The following is an 18,587-nucleotide window of genomic DNA, read 5'->3' on the forward strand; positions in this document are numbered from 1 at the left end:
CTTTTAATTATCTGGAAATGGTCACGTAACCCTTCCCAGAGTGATGGACAGCAACAATGTCGTTTCTAAGATGATTGCTGACATCTTTTTTTAAACACACAGCTGGATACTCCAGACCAGCAAACTGCCAAAAATGTCTGTTTTTATAGAGATTCTGTGACCAAGCACCTGGCTGCTACCTATCCTCTTAATTCCTATAGATGCAGTAAGGGTGTGTGTAGTTTTTCACAACCTGACTTGCATTATGACTCAATTTTCTAGCACCTTGCTCCCTGAATTCAATTTGGAATTAGATTTCACACTTATGTAGAGTAACATCAAGGTAATTACACAAATTTCTCAGATTTACCGTGCAAATAATTTTTAACTAATGTATTATTTGTGACTGTTACAGAACAGCAGAGATGTTCAGACCACCCTGAACATCTTGTATATTCTTAGTGAGCTGCTGACTGTGGGTGAGTGGAGTTTTTTTTTTTCTTCTATTTTTTGTTCACCGAGTTTGTTCATGCTCTAACAACACAATCAATTGCTAAACATGTGAACTTTTTGATTTTTGTTACCAATAAATTGTTACATGGTGTTAAATTACACTTTTTGATTGGATTAATAATTACAGTATCTAGTTCATGTGGTTCTCATGCTCTCAACCCTTTTCTGTCTCAGGCAGGGGTCGCAGGATGGGAGTGTTTGTGTCCAAAGGAGGAACAGGAATATTATTCCAGATCCTGACCTCTGCCAGCAAAGAGTTGCCTCCCAGTGAGGAGCTCATGCTACAGCTTCACTCACTCTTAGCCAAGGTTGGCCCAAAAGGTAATGTCGCAGTCCAACACACACACAGACTGGATGAGCCAGTGATTGTATTTTTGTCTTATTTTTGTTTTGCTCTGGGCATCATGCTTGTAAATGAAGAGTGTTATGTTTACATTTTGAAAAGTTTTTGCTGACACCACATGTGTAATGTTTATTTAAAACATATGTTGAAGTTGTACACCGATGATGTCCTTGTGAGTGTTCTGTTTTCACTGCCTTTGCTATCAGTGTTAAGTGGATAAGTGAAAAAACTTTAAGCCATTTGCAGAAAAACAACAACAAGCAAAACTGATAACAAGTCCTCTGTTCAGAAACAAAAATAGAGGAAAGGTACGGAAAAATCAAAAGTTTCTATTGTTTATTTACTGAGCTGGGACATTGGACCCTGTGTGTGTCCAGACAGAAAGTTTGGTGTGAAGGCCCGATTGAGTGGAGCTCTGAACGTCACCATCAGCCTGATCAAACAGAATCTACAGAATGCCAAACTCCTTCTGCCCTGCCTGCAGGTTCTCAGGGTTTATTCGGCCAACTGTAAGTCCCCGTAAACTCTCACAGTATATATTATAATCTCTAATGAAGTTCAAGCAAAGTAGTCCCAAAAAATACTACAGAGTCCCAGACAGCAGCTGATAAAAATAATTAAACTGAACTGGCTGTGTTTACTTCTAAGTTGTGCTTGATTTTGATTTCTACTGTAATAGCGGTGAATGCAATTTCTTTGGGCAAGAATGGAGTAGTGGAACTGATGTTCAAGATTATAGCACCATACAGCAAGAAGAACACCAGCCTGCTCAAGTGAGTGTCTAACTGTCAATGCTGACTCCTTTGCAGACCTGAAACAGCCACATTCATATGCCTCTGGCCATAGTTGTGTTGGACCCCATCTTTTTTGTTTTTAAATCAACAGGGTAGCTCTGGATGCACTTGGAGCACTTCTCAAATCCAGTGAGTAATTTATGTTTGTAGCATTAAACAGCTCAGTGGTCCTTAATTAGTGTTGTTTAATCCTTTGCCTGTACTTCACTTATTGTCTTTTCTGCTCTGGAGCACAAAGTGTAATAGATCATTCCACATAGACTTAAAGTTTAGTGTCACGTGACTTTCTCCTATATACTATATGCTTATTACTGCTTTTATTTTCATTTTCTTCTTCTGTCCCGCCACACAATTGCAAAGTGATATGTAGCAGTGGTTTCGCTTCTTGTTTCAATTCCCTTTTCAGAAACTAACGCTCGTCGTGCAGTGGACGGCAGTCATGTGCCCGCCTTGCTGGCTCTGTACCTGGATTGGCATCGCAATGACGCACGTCATCGTCACATGTTGATTCGCAAAGGGCTGCTGGTCTGCCTCAGGAATATTACCAACATCAAACTTGGGAGAAAGGCATTCATAGAGGCCGATGGCATGAGGATCCTCTACAACACATCTACTGTGAGTAAGAAAATTGCATGTGAATGACAAGAAGTTAAAGCATGCAAAACAGAACTACTTCCCACATACACAGGTTTCGGTCTGAGCTGCTCTCTGATTTTTCTGTGGCTTTGTTTCTAGGAGTGTCTGCCGGTGCGAACTCTGGATCCACTGATCAACACTTCGAGTCTCATCATGAGGAAGTGTTTTCCTAAAAACCGTCTGCCTGTGCCTACCATTAAATCAGCTTTCCACTACCAGCTGCCTCATGTACTTCCAGTTGGACCTGTGGCACAGCTGTACAGCCAGCCTCCTGGGGGTGAGAGCTCAGGACACACACACACACACACACACACACACACACACACACACACACACACACACAGTTCACAAGCGTGTGGCCCAGCTTATCACTGTGTATGTGCACGCCTTCCATCTATGATTATACAGTAGGGGCACTTTTTTAAAATTGCTGTCCTAACTGCTAGTTTCAACACGTTATACCATACAGACGGATAAATAATACTAAATGGCTAATGACAACATTCATGACACTGCTGCACACAATGTGCCTTACAGGAACAACAAGTCACCAGCTCAGCAACAAGCCCTTAAAGAAGGGTAAGACGTACGTAACCCTCAGATTATACAGATTCACTATTTCTTTCTCATTCACCTCACATCATACTTGACTAAACTAACACATGACATGTGTTGGTAATAAAGAGCACATTGCATAGTCTTGCTTTCCCACTAGTAGACATACCATATGTTCTTGCATTTAACTCAGCTAATTTGCTTCCTACATCATGTGCAAAGGCACATGATGAAACATTTGAGCTTCTTTTCTTTTCTCATAAGGCCCTGTCTCACCGACACGTAAAATTGTGTAAATGTTTTATGCGTTAGAAATATATTTTTTGGACCTTTTCTTAAAGCAGCCATTCAAACGGACCAAATAATTTTACTCGACGGAGTTGAAACACTTATTTCTTTGAACCAATCTCAATTTTTCCTGATGTTTCGGATCCAAATAATCAGATCTCTGGTCATTGGCAACAAGTGCATTCATAGCTCAAATCCAAAGCTGTACTGTATTCTGATGCTGATTTTGATTCTGAATATGCAACGACATTGAAATAATTAAAAAAAATATGATTTTACCTCAGACACACAGCCGAACACTACTCCGACTAACGTGGCTCTCTGAAATGATTTCTGTACTTCCTCATATATGATTCCAACTCTGCTAACAAGACTTCAAACTGCCCCACTGACATCCTGAAATGTACAACCGCGGCTGGGATACCGCTTCCACTCCTGGACCAAACCATAATACTCTCCCTGCTGCTGTGTTCTCGTGAGAATTGGATGAACCAGAATCCTCGTTTCTTTCTTCTCTTCATTAGGAAGATCAGGGCCAGCGCATCATCAGCTCAACTTTTCTTTTTTTTTCTTTTCTTGACAGTCCTTTTTTTGAGGATGATTTTTTTGTAAAAACGCAACACCTTCTGTGTTTATATATTTTACGCATCAAATTCAGATTCATAAAATTTTGAATTTTCTTTTGTTTTTACACAACACGTTCGGTGTTTAAGGGCCTTTAGTCTCAACTAAAATTTTAAATAAAAAAAGCTCTATTACATTCTTTTTTTTTTTTCCAAGTAGCACTGTTCGTATTTGTATTTTTTAAAAAGAAGGTTACCAAATACTACCTCTGTTTTTGGTTTATTGCAGAGTGTAGAATCAAACAGGAACGCTGTAAAACAGTGATATACATTAGTTATTACAGCATCGATTGGTGCTGACTCGTTTATATTCCTGAAAACATGTCGGTGAGCTCTTGAATTTTTATTTGAAGAAACGTGCTCAGAATCTCTTCTTTCTCTTGATCACCCATCTCTTGACCATGGCTGCTCACATCTTTTTGTTAACATTTCCTCTGTTCTGGGCATAGCATTACAACTCATTGACCAGAATCCTCTGGGGGGGGGACTGCTGTTCTGGTCATGTGCTGGCCTCTTTCACATTTTCAGAAATAATAAGCCCCCCTCCTCTCTCTCCCCCAGCGTGGGCAAAAGACAAACAGAAATGTCAGGGGAATAATTTCTGCGTATGTGTGTTGTACCCAGTGGATGATGTGGTGGATGACAGCGACGATAATGAGGAGACGGAGGCAGAAACTGATACTGACAATGAAGAGGACGAGAAAGCTCATCGCACTTTGGTAATACCAAATACTTGCATGCATATGGGACATTTCACATGACAACAGTACACTAACATGTGGTACACTTGTTCACTATGGCAAGCATATTGCCTCTATGTGATATTAGATTCACAATTCAACTTTGATATCACTGGAAATTATAATATCATCGTTAGTTTTGTGAAACACAAAATCGTACATTTTCATGAGTCATACCTAGTCATTGATATCGGAACTTTCCTAAATTTCCAGTAGAGGGCAGTCATAATTTACCAGCCATTTTTGAGTGCTGAAATCACTTTGTCACCCATATCTGGTGAACCTCATAAGAACTAGATTGGAGCTGTCTTGACAGAGCAAATACAAATGTATAACAGGCAATTTGAAGTTTTTCTTCCTTTGTTTCCTGTCAATCAGAACGATGACATAGAGACTGACCTGAACAAGCTGCATCCCACAAAGAGCCCTGGTCGTCCATTCGAGGAATTGAGAGTATATGAGAGATTCTTTCTGGAACTATCTGAAGACTTTCAGGTCAGTATTTTCTACACGGCTCCATGGTCCTCATAGTTCTTTAAGACCTTGACTCTGTGCTTGCATGGTGTTGATATTGCATGATGGGTAGGTGCCTAAAACTTTGCATATGTGTCCGTGTGTCAGTCTGTTTATCACATTGCAAGAGTTCAACAAAATTGTGTTATTTATTATATTTGTGGTGTCGACTGAACATGTAATATTTACTAAAAATCCTACTGGCTGACAGGCAGCAGTCTGGTCTAGACATTCTTCAATGCATGAGCTGTTAACTACAATATATTGTTCCTGCAGGGGTATAACTTTGAAGGCTCAAAAGGTGCCTCTTCTACTCCTTCATCAGGATCCCTTTCTTCATCATCATCCTCAGCTCGATCCACTCGTCCAATCATAGTGCCCACAGCTCAAGCCCTGTCCCCAAAGCACATGGCGACACCAGCCTCTCAGGAGATCTGGAACTCTATCAAAGGACAACACACACAGCCACCTGCCTCTGCCACCTCTCGAACCCCCGCTGCTTCTCTAGCATCTCTAGAACTGGACACGATCCACCTCACCAAGGACCATGACAAAAAAGAGGAGACTCACATTCCTACCCCAGATGGGCATACAACCTTATCCTCCTCCATGCATTCTCCTCAAGGCCAGATGATAGAACAGGGACTACCGCATGCACTGGATTGTGTCTCTCTAGAAGACAAGGGGGCTCTGAATGTAGAGGACGGTTTAAAGGGAGTGAAACAAGAGGGATCCCCAGTCAGTGCTACAAGACACATACAGTCACCTCTGCTGTTGGGGGATATCGCTACACGTCGCGTGGGAGGAGGAGGTTCAGATTGTGGATCAGAGGGTGCTGAAGATGAGGGAGGGGAAGGAGCGGTTCTGGAGGTGCCTGACACAGCCCTCCTCCTCCCGCTGCATGACCCTGACCTATACGTGGAGATGGTGAAGGGGACACGTTCTGTCCCACAGTACGCTGAAGTGGCTTACCCAGACTACTTTGGCCATGTAGCCCCAACTTTTAAGGAGCCCCATCTGGAAAGAGTTTATGGTGTACAGAGGTGAGAGGTCATCCTTATTAATAAGCAATTGAAGAATATTTATCCTTTTAGTCTGTTAGCAGTTTCTTTTTGGGTGTTACGCTGCAGATCTAAGATATTCCAGGACATTGAGAGGTTGATTCACCCGAATGATATCCTGGATAAAGTGGTTTATGACTTGGACATTCCCAGGTGAGCCTTAGAGCTTTTTATCAATTAGGGTTAAACTCATGTAAAATGATGAATTTTGTTTCCATTATTGAGCATTTGCAGTTAAGTGGTACTAACAAAAGCTACTTTTCTCCTTATAATTAGAGTTGTGCCATTTACTGTATATTAATTTTTATGTTTCAGTTGCCCTGTTATTGAAGACAGTGGTGAATCACTGAAGTTTAACTCTCAGTTTGAGTCTGGTAACCTCAGAAAGGCAATTCAAGTTAGAAAGTAAGTACTTAATACTCAATGGAGTATACAGTGTTACAGACACCACTCTGTGGTAAGCTGTGTGTGACTTCACTAATGTTAAATGCCTAAAATGGTCTAGATGAGTTTTCTTTATGGTTGATGATGTTTGGGCTCATATTTAGAGTTTATTCTGTGGTATCTCTTCAGGTATGAGTATGACCTTGTGTTGAATTCAGACATCAACAGTAATCACTACCACCAGTGGTTTTACTTAGAAGTGAGTGGGATGCGTGTTGGGACCACCTACCGTTTCAACATCATTAACTGTGAGAAGTCAAACAGCCAGTTCAACTACGGTGAGAAGAATAACAGTCCAACCTACAGAACTTTTATTTATTCATTTGTTGTAAAGATTTTTATACAGCAGAAATGGAATTAGACTGTATTAAAGGCACAGCAAAAAAAAATTGACTGTAATTTGCTTGAGAATTTGCACAGCACAGTTTGACTTATTTTGTGTTTGGGCTTTCTCCCTGTTTGTGTAGGCATGCAGGTGCTGATGTACTCTGTGCAGGAGGCAATCAGTGGCAGACCTCGCTGGGTTAGAACGGGAACAGACATCTGTTACTACAAGTAGGTGCAATCATATTGTAGTGAAATGGGCAAAATTGAGCAGAAAATCAAATGCTCTAAAGCAAGAGTAGACTTGCTGCTTTTATTAGATGCACTTTTTCTTGTTATTGCATTCACATAGCACACTGCAGATTGGTGGAGTTAGGCATGTAGACGACCAAACTGAGCATCAGAATCAGGATGAAAAGTGACTCTGAACATGGCATAGTTGTTGGTACAAGACAGGCTGGTCTGAGTAGTTAAGAAACTGCTGATCTACTAGGATTTTCACACACAGCTGTCTCTAACCCAAAAAAGAGATATATATATATATATCCAGTGAGCAGCATTTTTCTCGGTGTAAATGCCGTGATACCACAGGTCAAAGGGCAGTGGCCACACTGCTTCAGTGTGATGGGAGGGTAAAATTACCTCAAATAGCCATTTGTTACAACTACGGTGTGCAGAAGAGCATCTGTGAAAGCACAACATGTTGAACCTTGGGCCAAGATGGGCCACAGCAAGATAAGACCACATGTGGAGCCACTTGCTAAGAACAGGAAACAGAGGCTCAAATTTGTATGGTCTCGCCAAAATTAGACAATGTTAGATTGGAAAAACTTTGCCTGATCTGTTTCAGTTTCTGCTGCGACATTCGGAGGGTAGGCTCAGAATTTGGCATAACCAACATAAAAGCATGAATCTGTCTGGGCTTATATCAACTGCTCAGGCTTGTGGTTTGTGGTGTAAAGGTGTAGGAGTTGAGGATTTCTTAGGCACACTTTGGGCCCTTTGGAGAATAATTAAAGTATTGTTGTTTGTCCATAGCTTTATGATCATCTTCTGATGGCTACCTTTGAAAGGATAACGCACATAAAGCTTTAATAGTCTATAACAAGTGAACATGACAATGAGTTCACTGCCCTCAAATGACCTCAACAGTCACAGGATTTCAGTCCAATAGAGCACCTTTGAGATGTGGTGGAATAACTGATTGACGTCATGGATGTACAGCACCCGTGTGACACCATCATGTCAATATAAACCAAAATCTCCATCATGAAGAAGTAAGGGTGGTCCAACCTGATTCTCACAAGATGTACCTAATATGGTAGCCACTGAGTGCATTTGATCATATATTTTATAGCTTCAGCGACAAAAGTTATAAGGTATATTTTCAGAGAAAACTAGGATTTACAGTGTAGTCATCGCCTCGCCCCAGAGGAGAGACCTTGCTTTGACAGTTCTAATAAATTAACAGCAGGAGCAAACCTGTTTATGACCTTTTTCTCTCATCTTAACTGTAAATTTTAGGAAAAGGGTGAAAGAAACTTAAAAGAAACTCAGGTAAATGAGAGACTAGTGTCATTCAAGAGGTGTTGGGCTAATCAAAATGAATTTAGCAGCAACTAAATGTGGACATATATCCAAGCACCAGGTGACATCCAAAGGCTTTTCTATCTCTAACAGTGTTCACAGGCCCCTGCAATGTCTTATGTCCATACCATTGAATTGAAATATATGCTGAATATTCCAATATATATATTAATCCATTCTTTAAATCAAGTGAAGCATAAATAATATTTCACAGCAGGTGTCTTCACTTCATGCAACATCTGAAATAATAAAGCTATAACTTTCTCTTTTGGTTAGTTTTCCACAGCTCACATTAGGCCAGGCATATTTATTATAAAAATAACTGCAGTGCCATCCAGTGGATTCAGGTAGTCATTCCATACTACAACTTCTAGTATAGCTTCCAGTACTTGCTCAAGTGTTTTTTGACTGTGATTCCACGTTTACTAGTTTCCTATGTATTGTCCTGCAAAAATTATGCAGAGATCTCTAATGAAGAACTAGAGTGTGTGTGTTGTTGGCGTTCAACAGATACTCACGAAGTGTTCTTGCTTCTCGTAGGAATCACTTTGCAAGGAGTTCCATCGCAGCTGGTGGTCAGAAAGGAAAATCGTATTTCACTCTGACCTTCAGCACAACCTTCAGCCATAAAGATGACGTCTGCTACTTTGCCTATCATTACCCTTATACATATTCTACGCTCAAGGTATTATTGTAGCACTAGAAGACATGTGTAACCTCAAGAATACTGAAATGGGTCTTAGCATGCGCTCGTACAGTAATTATCACTCTTCCTTTGTTGCTACATCACAAACCTGTAATCTGAACCCTGATGCAGACCACTATTAGCTCTCAGTCTACTCAGTCTACTCTCAGTCACTTATCAAGAGAATAGGTACATTACATTTTTTTGCATATGTCTAGAGCTGCTTCACGGAATTACTTCAGCTTAAACCCAATCTAAATCACTTAATTGTGATCAGCTCATTAAATAGCCAGTAGAATAATACAACCATAACATGTAAAAATAGAAACATCCAAAAGCTCTGAGGGTTCAAATGGAAGCTGTGGATGGGAGTGGGTTTAAAAGCTGCAATTTGTCATTTTGCGCAGATGCACCTGGCCAAACTGGAGGCACTGAGGACCCCTCATATCTACCTGAGACAGGACGTGCTGTGCGAAACCCTCGGGGGGAACATCTGCCCCCTTCTTACCATCACTGCCATGCCCGAGTCCAACTCAAATGATCACATCTGTCAATTTAGTGAGTAAATAAATGTAGATCCATATGGAGATTTAGTTAAAGTTATTTGGTTAAAGCTATATAGCTCTCTCTAGAGTTGGCAATAAATGTCAAGGAAGCAGTGCTGTGTGGTTTTAAATGTCAGAAAAATCTGGAGTCGATAGATTTTGCAAACTGCTGGATTCATCATTTTGTTTGCACTCAGGAACTTGTGGAAAGTATTGATATTGAAGGTTTATTCTGGTGAAACAAAGTTAGTTCAAACTTATTTGGGCTGTAGAAAGTTGAAATCATTGAATTATCCAATTAAAATTGTCAAATGCGCAACAAAATCACAATAATGGGAATCGTGTGTATGTAAAAGAAGTCCGAAGTGTTTCATTGCCAGACACTCTGATTAAATCACCTAAAACAGCCTTTCAGATACACCTAATTTGTCATCCTTAGAATGAAGATTATTCCTGACTGCTGGGAGCAGTCTGTCTAACAAAGTAAACTGAGCCTGAAAGTCCAACTTACTTGCTTTTATGAATCTCCTTGAGTATCTTGTAGCCTATTTAAGCAGATAAAACTATTTCAGAGTCTGTTAATGGGTAGATTTTTGATCCACGTGAGGTTATTTTATCACAAGTAATCTGTCATTAGTTGGTGATAATTTCTTTGGGTCCTTTAATTGAAAAACCTCCCCAGTAACTGATAGAAATGACTAGTACTACAGTAAAACAGCCTTGAGGTATCAGGGCATACTCTTATTTTCCAAATAGCTTTGCACTGCACTGATGTTGTTTTTCTGCTCTGAAAAAACTTAAAATTGAAGATTTTTTCCTTCTCATTCCATCTCCCTGTGCTCATGTTTGTGTTGCACTTTTTTTTCCTTTCTCGCTCTTCAGGGAACCGTCCATTGATCTTCCTGTCTGCCAGAGTGCACCCCGGAGAGACCAATGCCAGCTGGGTAATGAAGGGCACGCTGGAATTCTTAATGGGCACGAGCCCACTGGCAGCCAGCCTGAGGGAGGCCTACATCTTCAAGATAGTGCCCATGCTCAACCCTGATGGAGTTATAAATGGGAAGTGAGTAAAAAGAAATGGAACTAAATTAACGCACGCTCATAACTCTCAAGTATACACACCAACGACACACACTCTGCCGAGCCTGGGCCTGCACGGTGGCCACAGCTTTACGTTAACACACATCAAATCTTGTCTTGAAGGATTCTCTAGCTGTTGCTCTGTTGTGCTCCACTCTGTATCCTTCCCCTCTTCTGCCATCTCCTTTCTGCTGTAGTCATCGTTGTTCTCTGAGTGGGGAGGATTTGAATCGCCAGTGGCAGAATCCCAATCCTGAGCTCCACCCCACCATCTACCACACTAAGAGCCTGCTGCAGTACCTTGCACACATACAGAGGGCACCACTGGTATGACCTCTAATTAACTGGAATTACTCTAGGGGCGTTTTCCACTTTGCGACACAATTTTTTTTTTCTCCATCCAGCTGCACATTCTGTTTGGCTGCTTAACATCTGTAAATAACTGCATTATTTTATTACACATATAGTTACCATAAACTAAACCCTGTGCTCACCTCTCTGCTACATATAATTTTATTTACTGGTATATTGCAATGGGTGGCAACGTAAAGGCACAAAGAGGGGTGAGGCTGTTATTCTTTGCAAACTGACCAGAGAAAGTCATTATTTTATAACTCGAGTCTCAGTGTCATGGTTAAAAAAACTATTCAATGTACTTCTTTTCCGTCTATGTGTGTGCATGTGTGTGAATGCACAGGTATTTTGCGACTACCACGGTCATTCCAGGAAGAAGAATGTGTTCATGTACGGCTGCAGCGTAAAGGAGACAGTTTGGCAGTCCAATATCAGTGCTACATCGAGCGACTTGCACGAGGACCTTGGATACAGGGTGAATGCCAGCAGTACACACAAACTTCTCTTAGACTTGCCCAGTTTCTGAAAGTACAGTTAACATATCAGTGGATATTAATTGGGCTGAATTTGAATCACCATTATTAAGTTGTGCTCGTATTACTCCAGAAAAGACATGCCATCAGTCGACTTATAATTACACCAACACATAGTTAATGCTACATATTAACTATATTTAAGATGTTGATTTTAGTAAGTACATGTTTGTAATGTTACCTGTTCTGTTTGTTGACTTTCTTTAACACTGTCACCATGTCTTAATAAACATATTCAAATGGGTTTAAACTCATTTTGCAAAGACAAAAAAAACTGGTAACATCAAAATGTTTTTGTCTGCATTTGGGAATGAAAACCCCAAATTTGGGGGTTTGCATAACTATAGCTTTTATCGATTCCTGTTTTTCTTTATTTAATCATCTGCACCCCTAGCACACACACGCACACGCCTACACAAAGACATTCAGACTTCTCAAACACTTTTTATATGTTCTTCAGACCCTTCCCAAGATCCTGTCCCAAATCGCTCCAGCCTTCAGCATGGCTAGCTGCAGTTTTGTTGTGGAGCGCTCCAAAGAGGCAACCGCCCGCGTGGTTGTCTGGCGAGAGATCGGAGTGCAACGCAGCTATACAATGGAGAGCACGCTCTGCGGCTGTGATCAGGGCAAATATAAGGTATGGGTATATTTGTTTATTCAGTATGGATTGCTACCAAACACTAGTATTAAATTGGTACCGATACTAGACAAAGAGTGCTACTGTACAGTCAGTCTTTATCTAGCATAATAACAATTTAGACTTCATTTTAACAGAGCTGTAAGAGCTCTGCTCTCATGACAACACTTCTGTGCTGTCCTGTCATGTAGATGGGACAGGCTGTTCAAAACTAACTTTTGCTACATTTTATGAAAATTCACTGACTGTGAAGAAATGGTTTCATTTGAGCAGGTGCCGCCCACCTCTGGAACGAATTTCGAACACAGTGTTCTTATAGTAAGCAGAGCAGTGAGTTGCACCCATGCAGAAAAATACAGTTGTTTCCCCTTCAAATTAAATCACTACTTTTAATGTTCCTATTTAATGAAAAGCTCCAGCCAACAGTTAATTTTGTGATAATTAAATAATCGCTCATAGTTATTCATACAGTTGCCTGTAGGGAGATTACTGCAGCTGTTGGCACCTGAGGCACATTACCAAACAGCCCCACCTGCTTACTCTGGTGAGGTTGGCAATGTGTAAAACTTATGATTATATTTTACATTAACACATGTGCAATCCAGCAATAAGAGTGCAGGTAAGATCTTAACAGTACCCATCCTTTGTATGGACAAATAAAAGACTTGGGCATTTTATTGTAGCTTAGAGTAATGACCCTGAAATTAAAATGTTCTTTTGAACAAGCTTGTCATTTTCTCAGAGGGAGGTGCCCCTCTGCTCCTCTGCATGCCCACCAGGTGGAGCTGCGGTGCTGTTTGTCTTTGCTTCTTCTCAGTCCTTTCTCTTTCTTCCCTTTTTGACTGTGCTGCCTCCCTTTCTTCTTTCTAACTCCATGGTGTTCCATCCCAGCTGACTTCCTTCCTATTGATTCCTGCCAATGTCAACATCTAACACTGAGTCCCACAATGCCATTTTGGCTCTGATTAAGACCCCTACTGGTTTTCATGAAAGTTTTTGTCCAGATGTGCAGGAACTAATGTCTCCTGATTTGTGGCTGCATATGTCTGTGGCCAAGTTTAGATGTTCCTCCTTCTGTTCTGCTCTGGGGGGAGGGAAAGAACATGAAGGGTTTTTTGGAGGGGTCGGGATTCGGGGTGAGCTGAAGGTTAGTGTGTCCCTGTTTGCATTTGCTTGTACGAATGAACTGTGCAGACTTTGTGTGGGTGTAGGAAGGGGTGCATATGTGTTTGAATGTGTGTCCCTGAAAATGAAATAAATGATCATGTCTCCACATGAAAAGTTTTCTTACCAAGTGCTTGGCCGCAGCGAGAATTGGGGCGTTTGAAGCTGGACAATGACTCTATCCCCAGGCTCCAGAGCAGCTTTAGAAAACCCACAGCAGTCATTTTAAACTAGATTTCACTCTGACCTTTGCAGTTATTTTTGAATATGTCAGTATATTGAAAGTACTTGCGAGTATGTGTGTGAGTTTTTAGTTTGTTTTCTGGTGAACGTATCGAGTTTAAAATCTTGGGCTCAGGAGGTACAGCGGGCTGTCCAGTCATCTCACGGTTGGTGTTTCAATCCCAACCCTCTCCACTTGCAAAAGTTCCCTGGTGTTAGACACCAAACCCCAAGTCGCCCGCTATCACAGCCGAGCACCTTGCACTGTAGCACTGCCGTCATTGGAGTGTGTTTGAGAAAGGATAGTTGAGAAACACATTTTAAAGCACTTTGTAGAACCACTAAGAACTGCGCTGTGTAAGTGCAGACCATTTACCATTTAGCGTTTTCTCCAGGGTCTTCAGATCGGCACCAGAGAGCTGGAGGAGATGGGAGCTCAGTTCTGCGTGGCACTGCTGAGGCTGAAGAGGCTGACCGGGCTCCGGAACCACCAACACCTACTGGATTTGGAGAGCGATATTATTGGGACACAGTCCAAAGTGGTCAGGTTAGTATTGTGGAAAAAAGCCATGACTCTGTGCAGTCATCTGAACAAGCCACACACAGCTGTGGAATTTGGTCTTATTGAAACAATACAGCAAACAAAAACTACTCTCCTCATTAACCTTTTTCTCCTTTTTGTTTTAAGTTTTTCAGCTTTTTGTTTCTTAGCTGTTGAGTTCTTGTCCTCTTGCAACCTTCTCAAGGTATCTGAGATATTGATAATGTTTTCTGTGACCATAAATCTACCTGGAAATGATTACAGACTGCCTTCTTTTTTTATCTGCACAAATATCCTCATTACTGCTAGACACGTTCCCCCTCGGCGCTGATTCTCAACGGTGTGACTGTCATTCTGGCTCTGAAGCACTACTCAAGAAACAAATGAAGGCCTGAATTTATGCAGGGCTGCTGTGAGCATCATTGAAATTCTACCAATGATCATGTGCGAGGAATATAATGAAAACTTTGGTCTGAGAGGGAAGTGGTCATGAATAATTGTCAGTAGCATCATTATTTCTTAAAACAGCCAGAAGATCTCTTTTGATAAAACCATTTACACCTACACAGTAGAGTTGTTAAGGGGCGCGTGAAGTAGTTGATGGTGCAGGGTAGTACATGTGCGTGGAACGTGGAGATTAGCTTCCCTCCATAGCTGGAATACATTTGCAACAAAGTGGGAAAGCAGTTTATTAAAGTCAGTATCACAGCGTGTCCTCATACAGCCTAAGTGTCAAAGGATGGTAAAACTGAATGTCTTTATAGTTCAGCTGTTAAGATGAACTCTAATCTTATCTGCCTTTTTATTCTATAGTTATATTCTTTATAGTTCTTGTGTCAACGTGTTCAGTTTGTTGCAGTAGTGTACAGTAACTTCATTTCTTATGCTCTCATTCCCCAGTGCAGTAAAGGAAAGGATACAACTGCAGTATCAGGCATAGGATTAAAAGAAAACTTACCACGTTTGGTATTTGTTTTGATGTTTTCATATAGAGATAGATAGATGGTTCATGTATAGATTTGCTGCTGCTCTCTATTTTACTCTGTCGTAGACTATATGAGGTGCAGTCCTTGGCTTCTCGTGCACCTCCGGACCAGTTTTCAGCGCGGCTGCTATTTTAAGATTGCTCCTTGAAAGTCTCGTTCTGTCCCTCGCGCTTGTGCGTCGGCGATGCGCGCTGGATCCTCTCCAGTGTGTCAAAATGGGAGCTGTTCAATTTGATTTTTATCTCGGGCAAACTGACAGAGTCACAGGGAGCCAAGTCTGGTGAGTGGGAAGGGTGGTGAGCGATGATTATGTTGTGGTGGCAAAAAACTTGTGCCTCTTCAGTGCGGCGTACGCCGTCACACAGTTCCACGTATTACTGTTCGGATCACCGAGTGCACCTGCTCAGGCGTCTCAGGACCTTGCAGGAAAACTCAGCCTTCAGTCTCACCGTGTGGGGTGACCTTAAACTGACGTACATCTTTAGGTTTGGAAACTGCTCGGGTATAACCGGAGACCCAGCTGTCATCACACGCCGCAATCTTTGTCGTCTCTGCACAAGTTTGAGCTCTGTGGCGAAATTCCAGATATGGAAGTGGTTAGAAGTATGGAAATAGAACTAGACTCCCAAGCAGCAGTATTAAAAATGAAAGCCTCTCTGAAAGCATCCCAGAGATGCGTGACAAGTTACCACATTTAAATCCTTTTCTAAAGAAAAATTATTTTTAACCTTTTAATCGGGCCTCATGTTGGACTGTCGGACTTTTCTCACCGAACCCAGCGGACCTGCTATAATTAGGAAATTATGACGTATCTGTCTGACAAACCAACATTAACTAAAGTTTAGAAAAAATCTAATCTACATCAGAGTTTTATGGGTTAGGAAAAAAATGCAGTTTTAACTCTAAATTTAGTGTCCACATCTAAATACAGACTCATTCAAAAACCATAGTTGCACTCAAGTTTTCGGCATCTTCATCCATATTTTAGCAAGTGACAGTGAGTCAGCACTGCTCTTCACCCTAAAAGAAGAAAAAGAAATCACCCGGTAGCTTCATGCATTATCTAATCACCTCGATTGAAATGACCAGTTCAGAAATATGAGGTCGCCACAGATTAGATTGTACTTAGTTCAACACAGCCAATAAATTATTAAGCTTGGCCAAACCCAAGCCGTGACCACCAAGGTTATCTTCATTTCTTATTTTAATACATTAGCTTCTGCTTTGTTAAAGAAGTCGAATCCAAGTGATGGCTCTATATTCCAAACCACTTAATGCTTACATCTCTTTCTCCCTGCATCTCCTTGTCTCTCTGTTACTAACCTACTCTACTCTCATATTGATATATTCATTCATCATTTATGTGTCTGATCATTAAGGGACTCCAAAAGTGTTTGTGTGGCTGTGTGTGTGTGTGGGCATTAGTACCCTCTGGGATTGGTCGCTCTCATCCTGGATTTATGGCTTTATTCGTGGGGCTTGGTATAGTACCACTTACCATTTAAGAGTTCATCACAACGATGATATTGTGGCCACTGGGATGTGTCTTCAAATAACTGGAGTGCTTAAATGGGTGGATACGAGCAATGGGGTCTGGGTTTTTTTTTGTGCGCATAAGAAAGGACCAGAACGATTTAGAAGGTTCTGCAGATGTGGAGGTTTATCCTTGTGTGACTGAGGGTGATTTGGGTTTTAATGAACATATATGGATTTGTATATTCAGACAGACGGTATATGGAGATGACTACAATTTGGTGGATACACAAAATGTGTGTGTGTGTGTGTGTGTGTGTGTGTGTGTGTGTGTGTGTGTGTGTGTGTGTGTGTGTGTGTGTGTGTGTGTGTGCGCGTGTGTGTGTGCGTGTGTGTGTGAGAATTGGTTTGATATTTCTGTAATGGCCTGAAATGGTTGACACATTGCTTTCATTATCTGCTTGGACAACATGCATTACACACGCACACATTACCTCATACACATACACGTTTGCTGTACATATACTGATGCGTAATTTCTCTGTCTCTGTCTCTCTCATCCACTCATACTCAGGCGAGCTTGGTGGGAGATCATTGTCTGAGCCCCCCTGATCGACTGTCTCCCTGGGATCACATTTCAGACCATTAACACCATTAAAAACCCACTAAAGCCACTAAAACCTCAAAGAACCAGCAAGCATTTAACCATTAAGACCGACAGAAAAAACCCAACTGCCTCATTGGTCAAAGCAGACATTTAATGTGTGTTAGCGGTCTTTACGTTTTTATGATTTGTAAATGTTATATTAATATGTATAATTGTTTTGCAGAGTTTGCGTTTGCTTCTTGTTCTGTGTTTAAGCAATTACTCTTACCGGCAGGATCTGATTATTTATGTGGCATTTAACAGTAGAAATGTGAGGAAAGAGAAGATTTCCTCATATTTAAGGTCACAAACTGCAGCAGTTTTATGAATATATCGGTCATTTAAGTCATATATCAAGCAAAAATGTTAAATCTAGATTCTCAGATCTTTTTTTGCTGCCTTTTCATTTAGAAAATATTTTTTAATCAAACTTTGAGGAAAAAAATCAATTTGTCTTTGACTAAATTTAATAGTGAATCCAAGATAATCACAAACTCCATCAGCAATAAAAATAATGATCTGTCTTACTGGTATATTATTTAAATTAAAAATTAAATCATGCCTCTGACTAAAAACATCACAAAATAAAGAAACATTTTATTTATTTATTTTTAAATGAAAGCTCCTGTTATGTTTTGATTGTGCTTTCACAATTTGAACATTGCCATTCTTCCAGTTTAACCATCATCCATGACACGCGTGGCAGTGACTCTTTATTTTGTTACCCAGCAGCCCAACTACCTATGTGATGGAGGAGGACGAGCCGTCCTTTCTGGAGGCTATAGACTACAGCGCAGAAAGTGACAATGAGGACGCGGAGCCCGAAAACGAGCACGGCAACAACGTCCACGAGAATCCCGACCACCTTGATCAACTGTCCGACTCGTACTAATCGCAGGGATCAGCGCTGCGGGGTTAATCTCATCTGTACCTGGCAGTTTGAGCTTACAAACAGCCGGTGCCTGGGCTTTTAGATGATCTAAATTTAAAGATTTCACAGGTGACATAGCAACACTTCTCACATTGACTGCTGGATAAATAGCATAGATTTAAACCTGACCCTGCTGTAAATACAAATCCAAATGCTACATAAGCACCACACAGGTGTGCGTCGACCTGATAGATTTACTCTTGTCTATGCGGCTGACGTGCTGCTCCTAACGGTACTCCACCTGCCTTTCACTTCAGATAGACTGATATAAGCTACAGTAATACAAAAAATAAAGCTTCTAATGAATGTTTTCACCTTTCACTACCAGAATTTAATCATCATGAACTGTAAGCCTTGACCTCAGACACCATATAGCCTCTGAGATTCACA

At 41.0% G+C, this 18,587-nt stretch overlaps 1 protein-coding gene across 4 annotated transcripts in view; it reads left to right on the forward strand.

The window, feature by feature from the left end:
* Positions 1-18,300, forward strand: part of agtpbp1 (ATP/GTP binding carboxypeptidase 1) — a 26,333-nt gene extending 8,033 nt beyond the window's left edge. Inside the window, exons 5-27 of one of the 4 annotated variants that reach the window (XM_026186206.2) lie at positions 395-458; positions 667-813; positions 1,213-1,344; positions 1,515-1,608; positions 1,721-1,758; positions 2,036-2,244; positions 2,365-2,542; positions 2,803-2,844; positions 4,356-4,450; positions 4,850-4,966; positions 5,261-6,027; positions 6,115-6,198; positions 6,361-6,450; positions 6,619-6,767; positions 6,957-7,044; positions 8,941-9,085; positions 9,493-9,643; positions 10,513-10,693; positions 10,908-11,037; positions 11,408-11,539; positions 12,058-12,234; positions 14,016-14,167; positions 17,996-18,300. In XM_026186206.2, coding sequence (XP_026041991.1) covers positions 395-458; positions 667-813; positions 1,213-1,344; positions 1,515-1,608; positions 1,721-1,758; positions 2,036-2,244; positions 2,365-2,542; positions 2,803-2,844; positions 4,356-4,450; positions 4,850-4,966; positions 5,261-6,027; positions 6,115-6,198; positions 6,361-6,450; positions 6,619-6,767; positions 6,957-7,044; positions 8,941-9,085; positions 9,493-9,643; positions 10,513-10,693; positions 10,908-11,037; positions 11,408-11,539; positions 12,058-12,234; positions 14,016-14,167; positions 17,996-18,158 — 3,525 coding nt within the window. In that variant the 3' untranslated portion in view covers positions 18,159-18,300. The remainder of the gene's footprint in view (positions 1-394; positions 459-666; positions 814-1,212; positions 1,345-1,514; positions 1,609-1,720; positions 1,759-2,035; positions 2,245-2,364; positions 2,543-2,802; positions 2,845-4,355; positions 4,451-4,849; positions 4,967-5,260; positions 6,028-6,114; positions 6,199-6,360; positions 6,451-6,618; positions 6,768-6,956; positions 7,045-8,940; positions 9,086-9,492; positions 9,644-10,512; positions 10,694-10,907; positions 11,038-11,407; positions 11,540-12,057; positions 12,235-14,015; positions 14,168-17,995) is intronic. The other 3 variants (XM_026186208.2, XM_026186209.2, XM_026186211.2) reach the window with 3 other exon arrangements.
* The last annotated feature ends 287 nt before the right edge of the window (positions 18,301-18,587 follow it).

This window comes from Astatotilapia calliptera, chromosome 12 (assembly GCF_964374335.1).
Source record: "Astatotilapia calliptera chromosome 12, fAstCal68.1, whole genome shotgun sequence".
NCBI classification, from domain to species: domain Eukaryota; kingdom Metazoa; phylum Chordata; class Actinopteri; order Cichliformes; family Cichlidae; genus Astatotilapia; species Astatotilapia calliptera.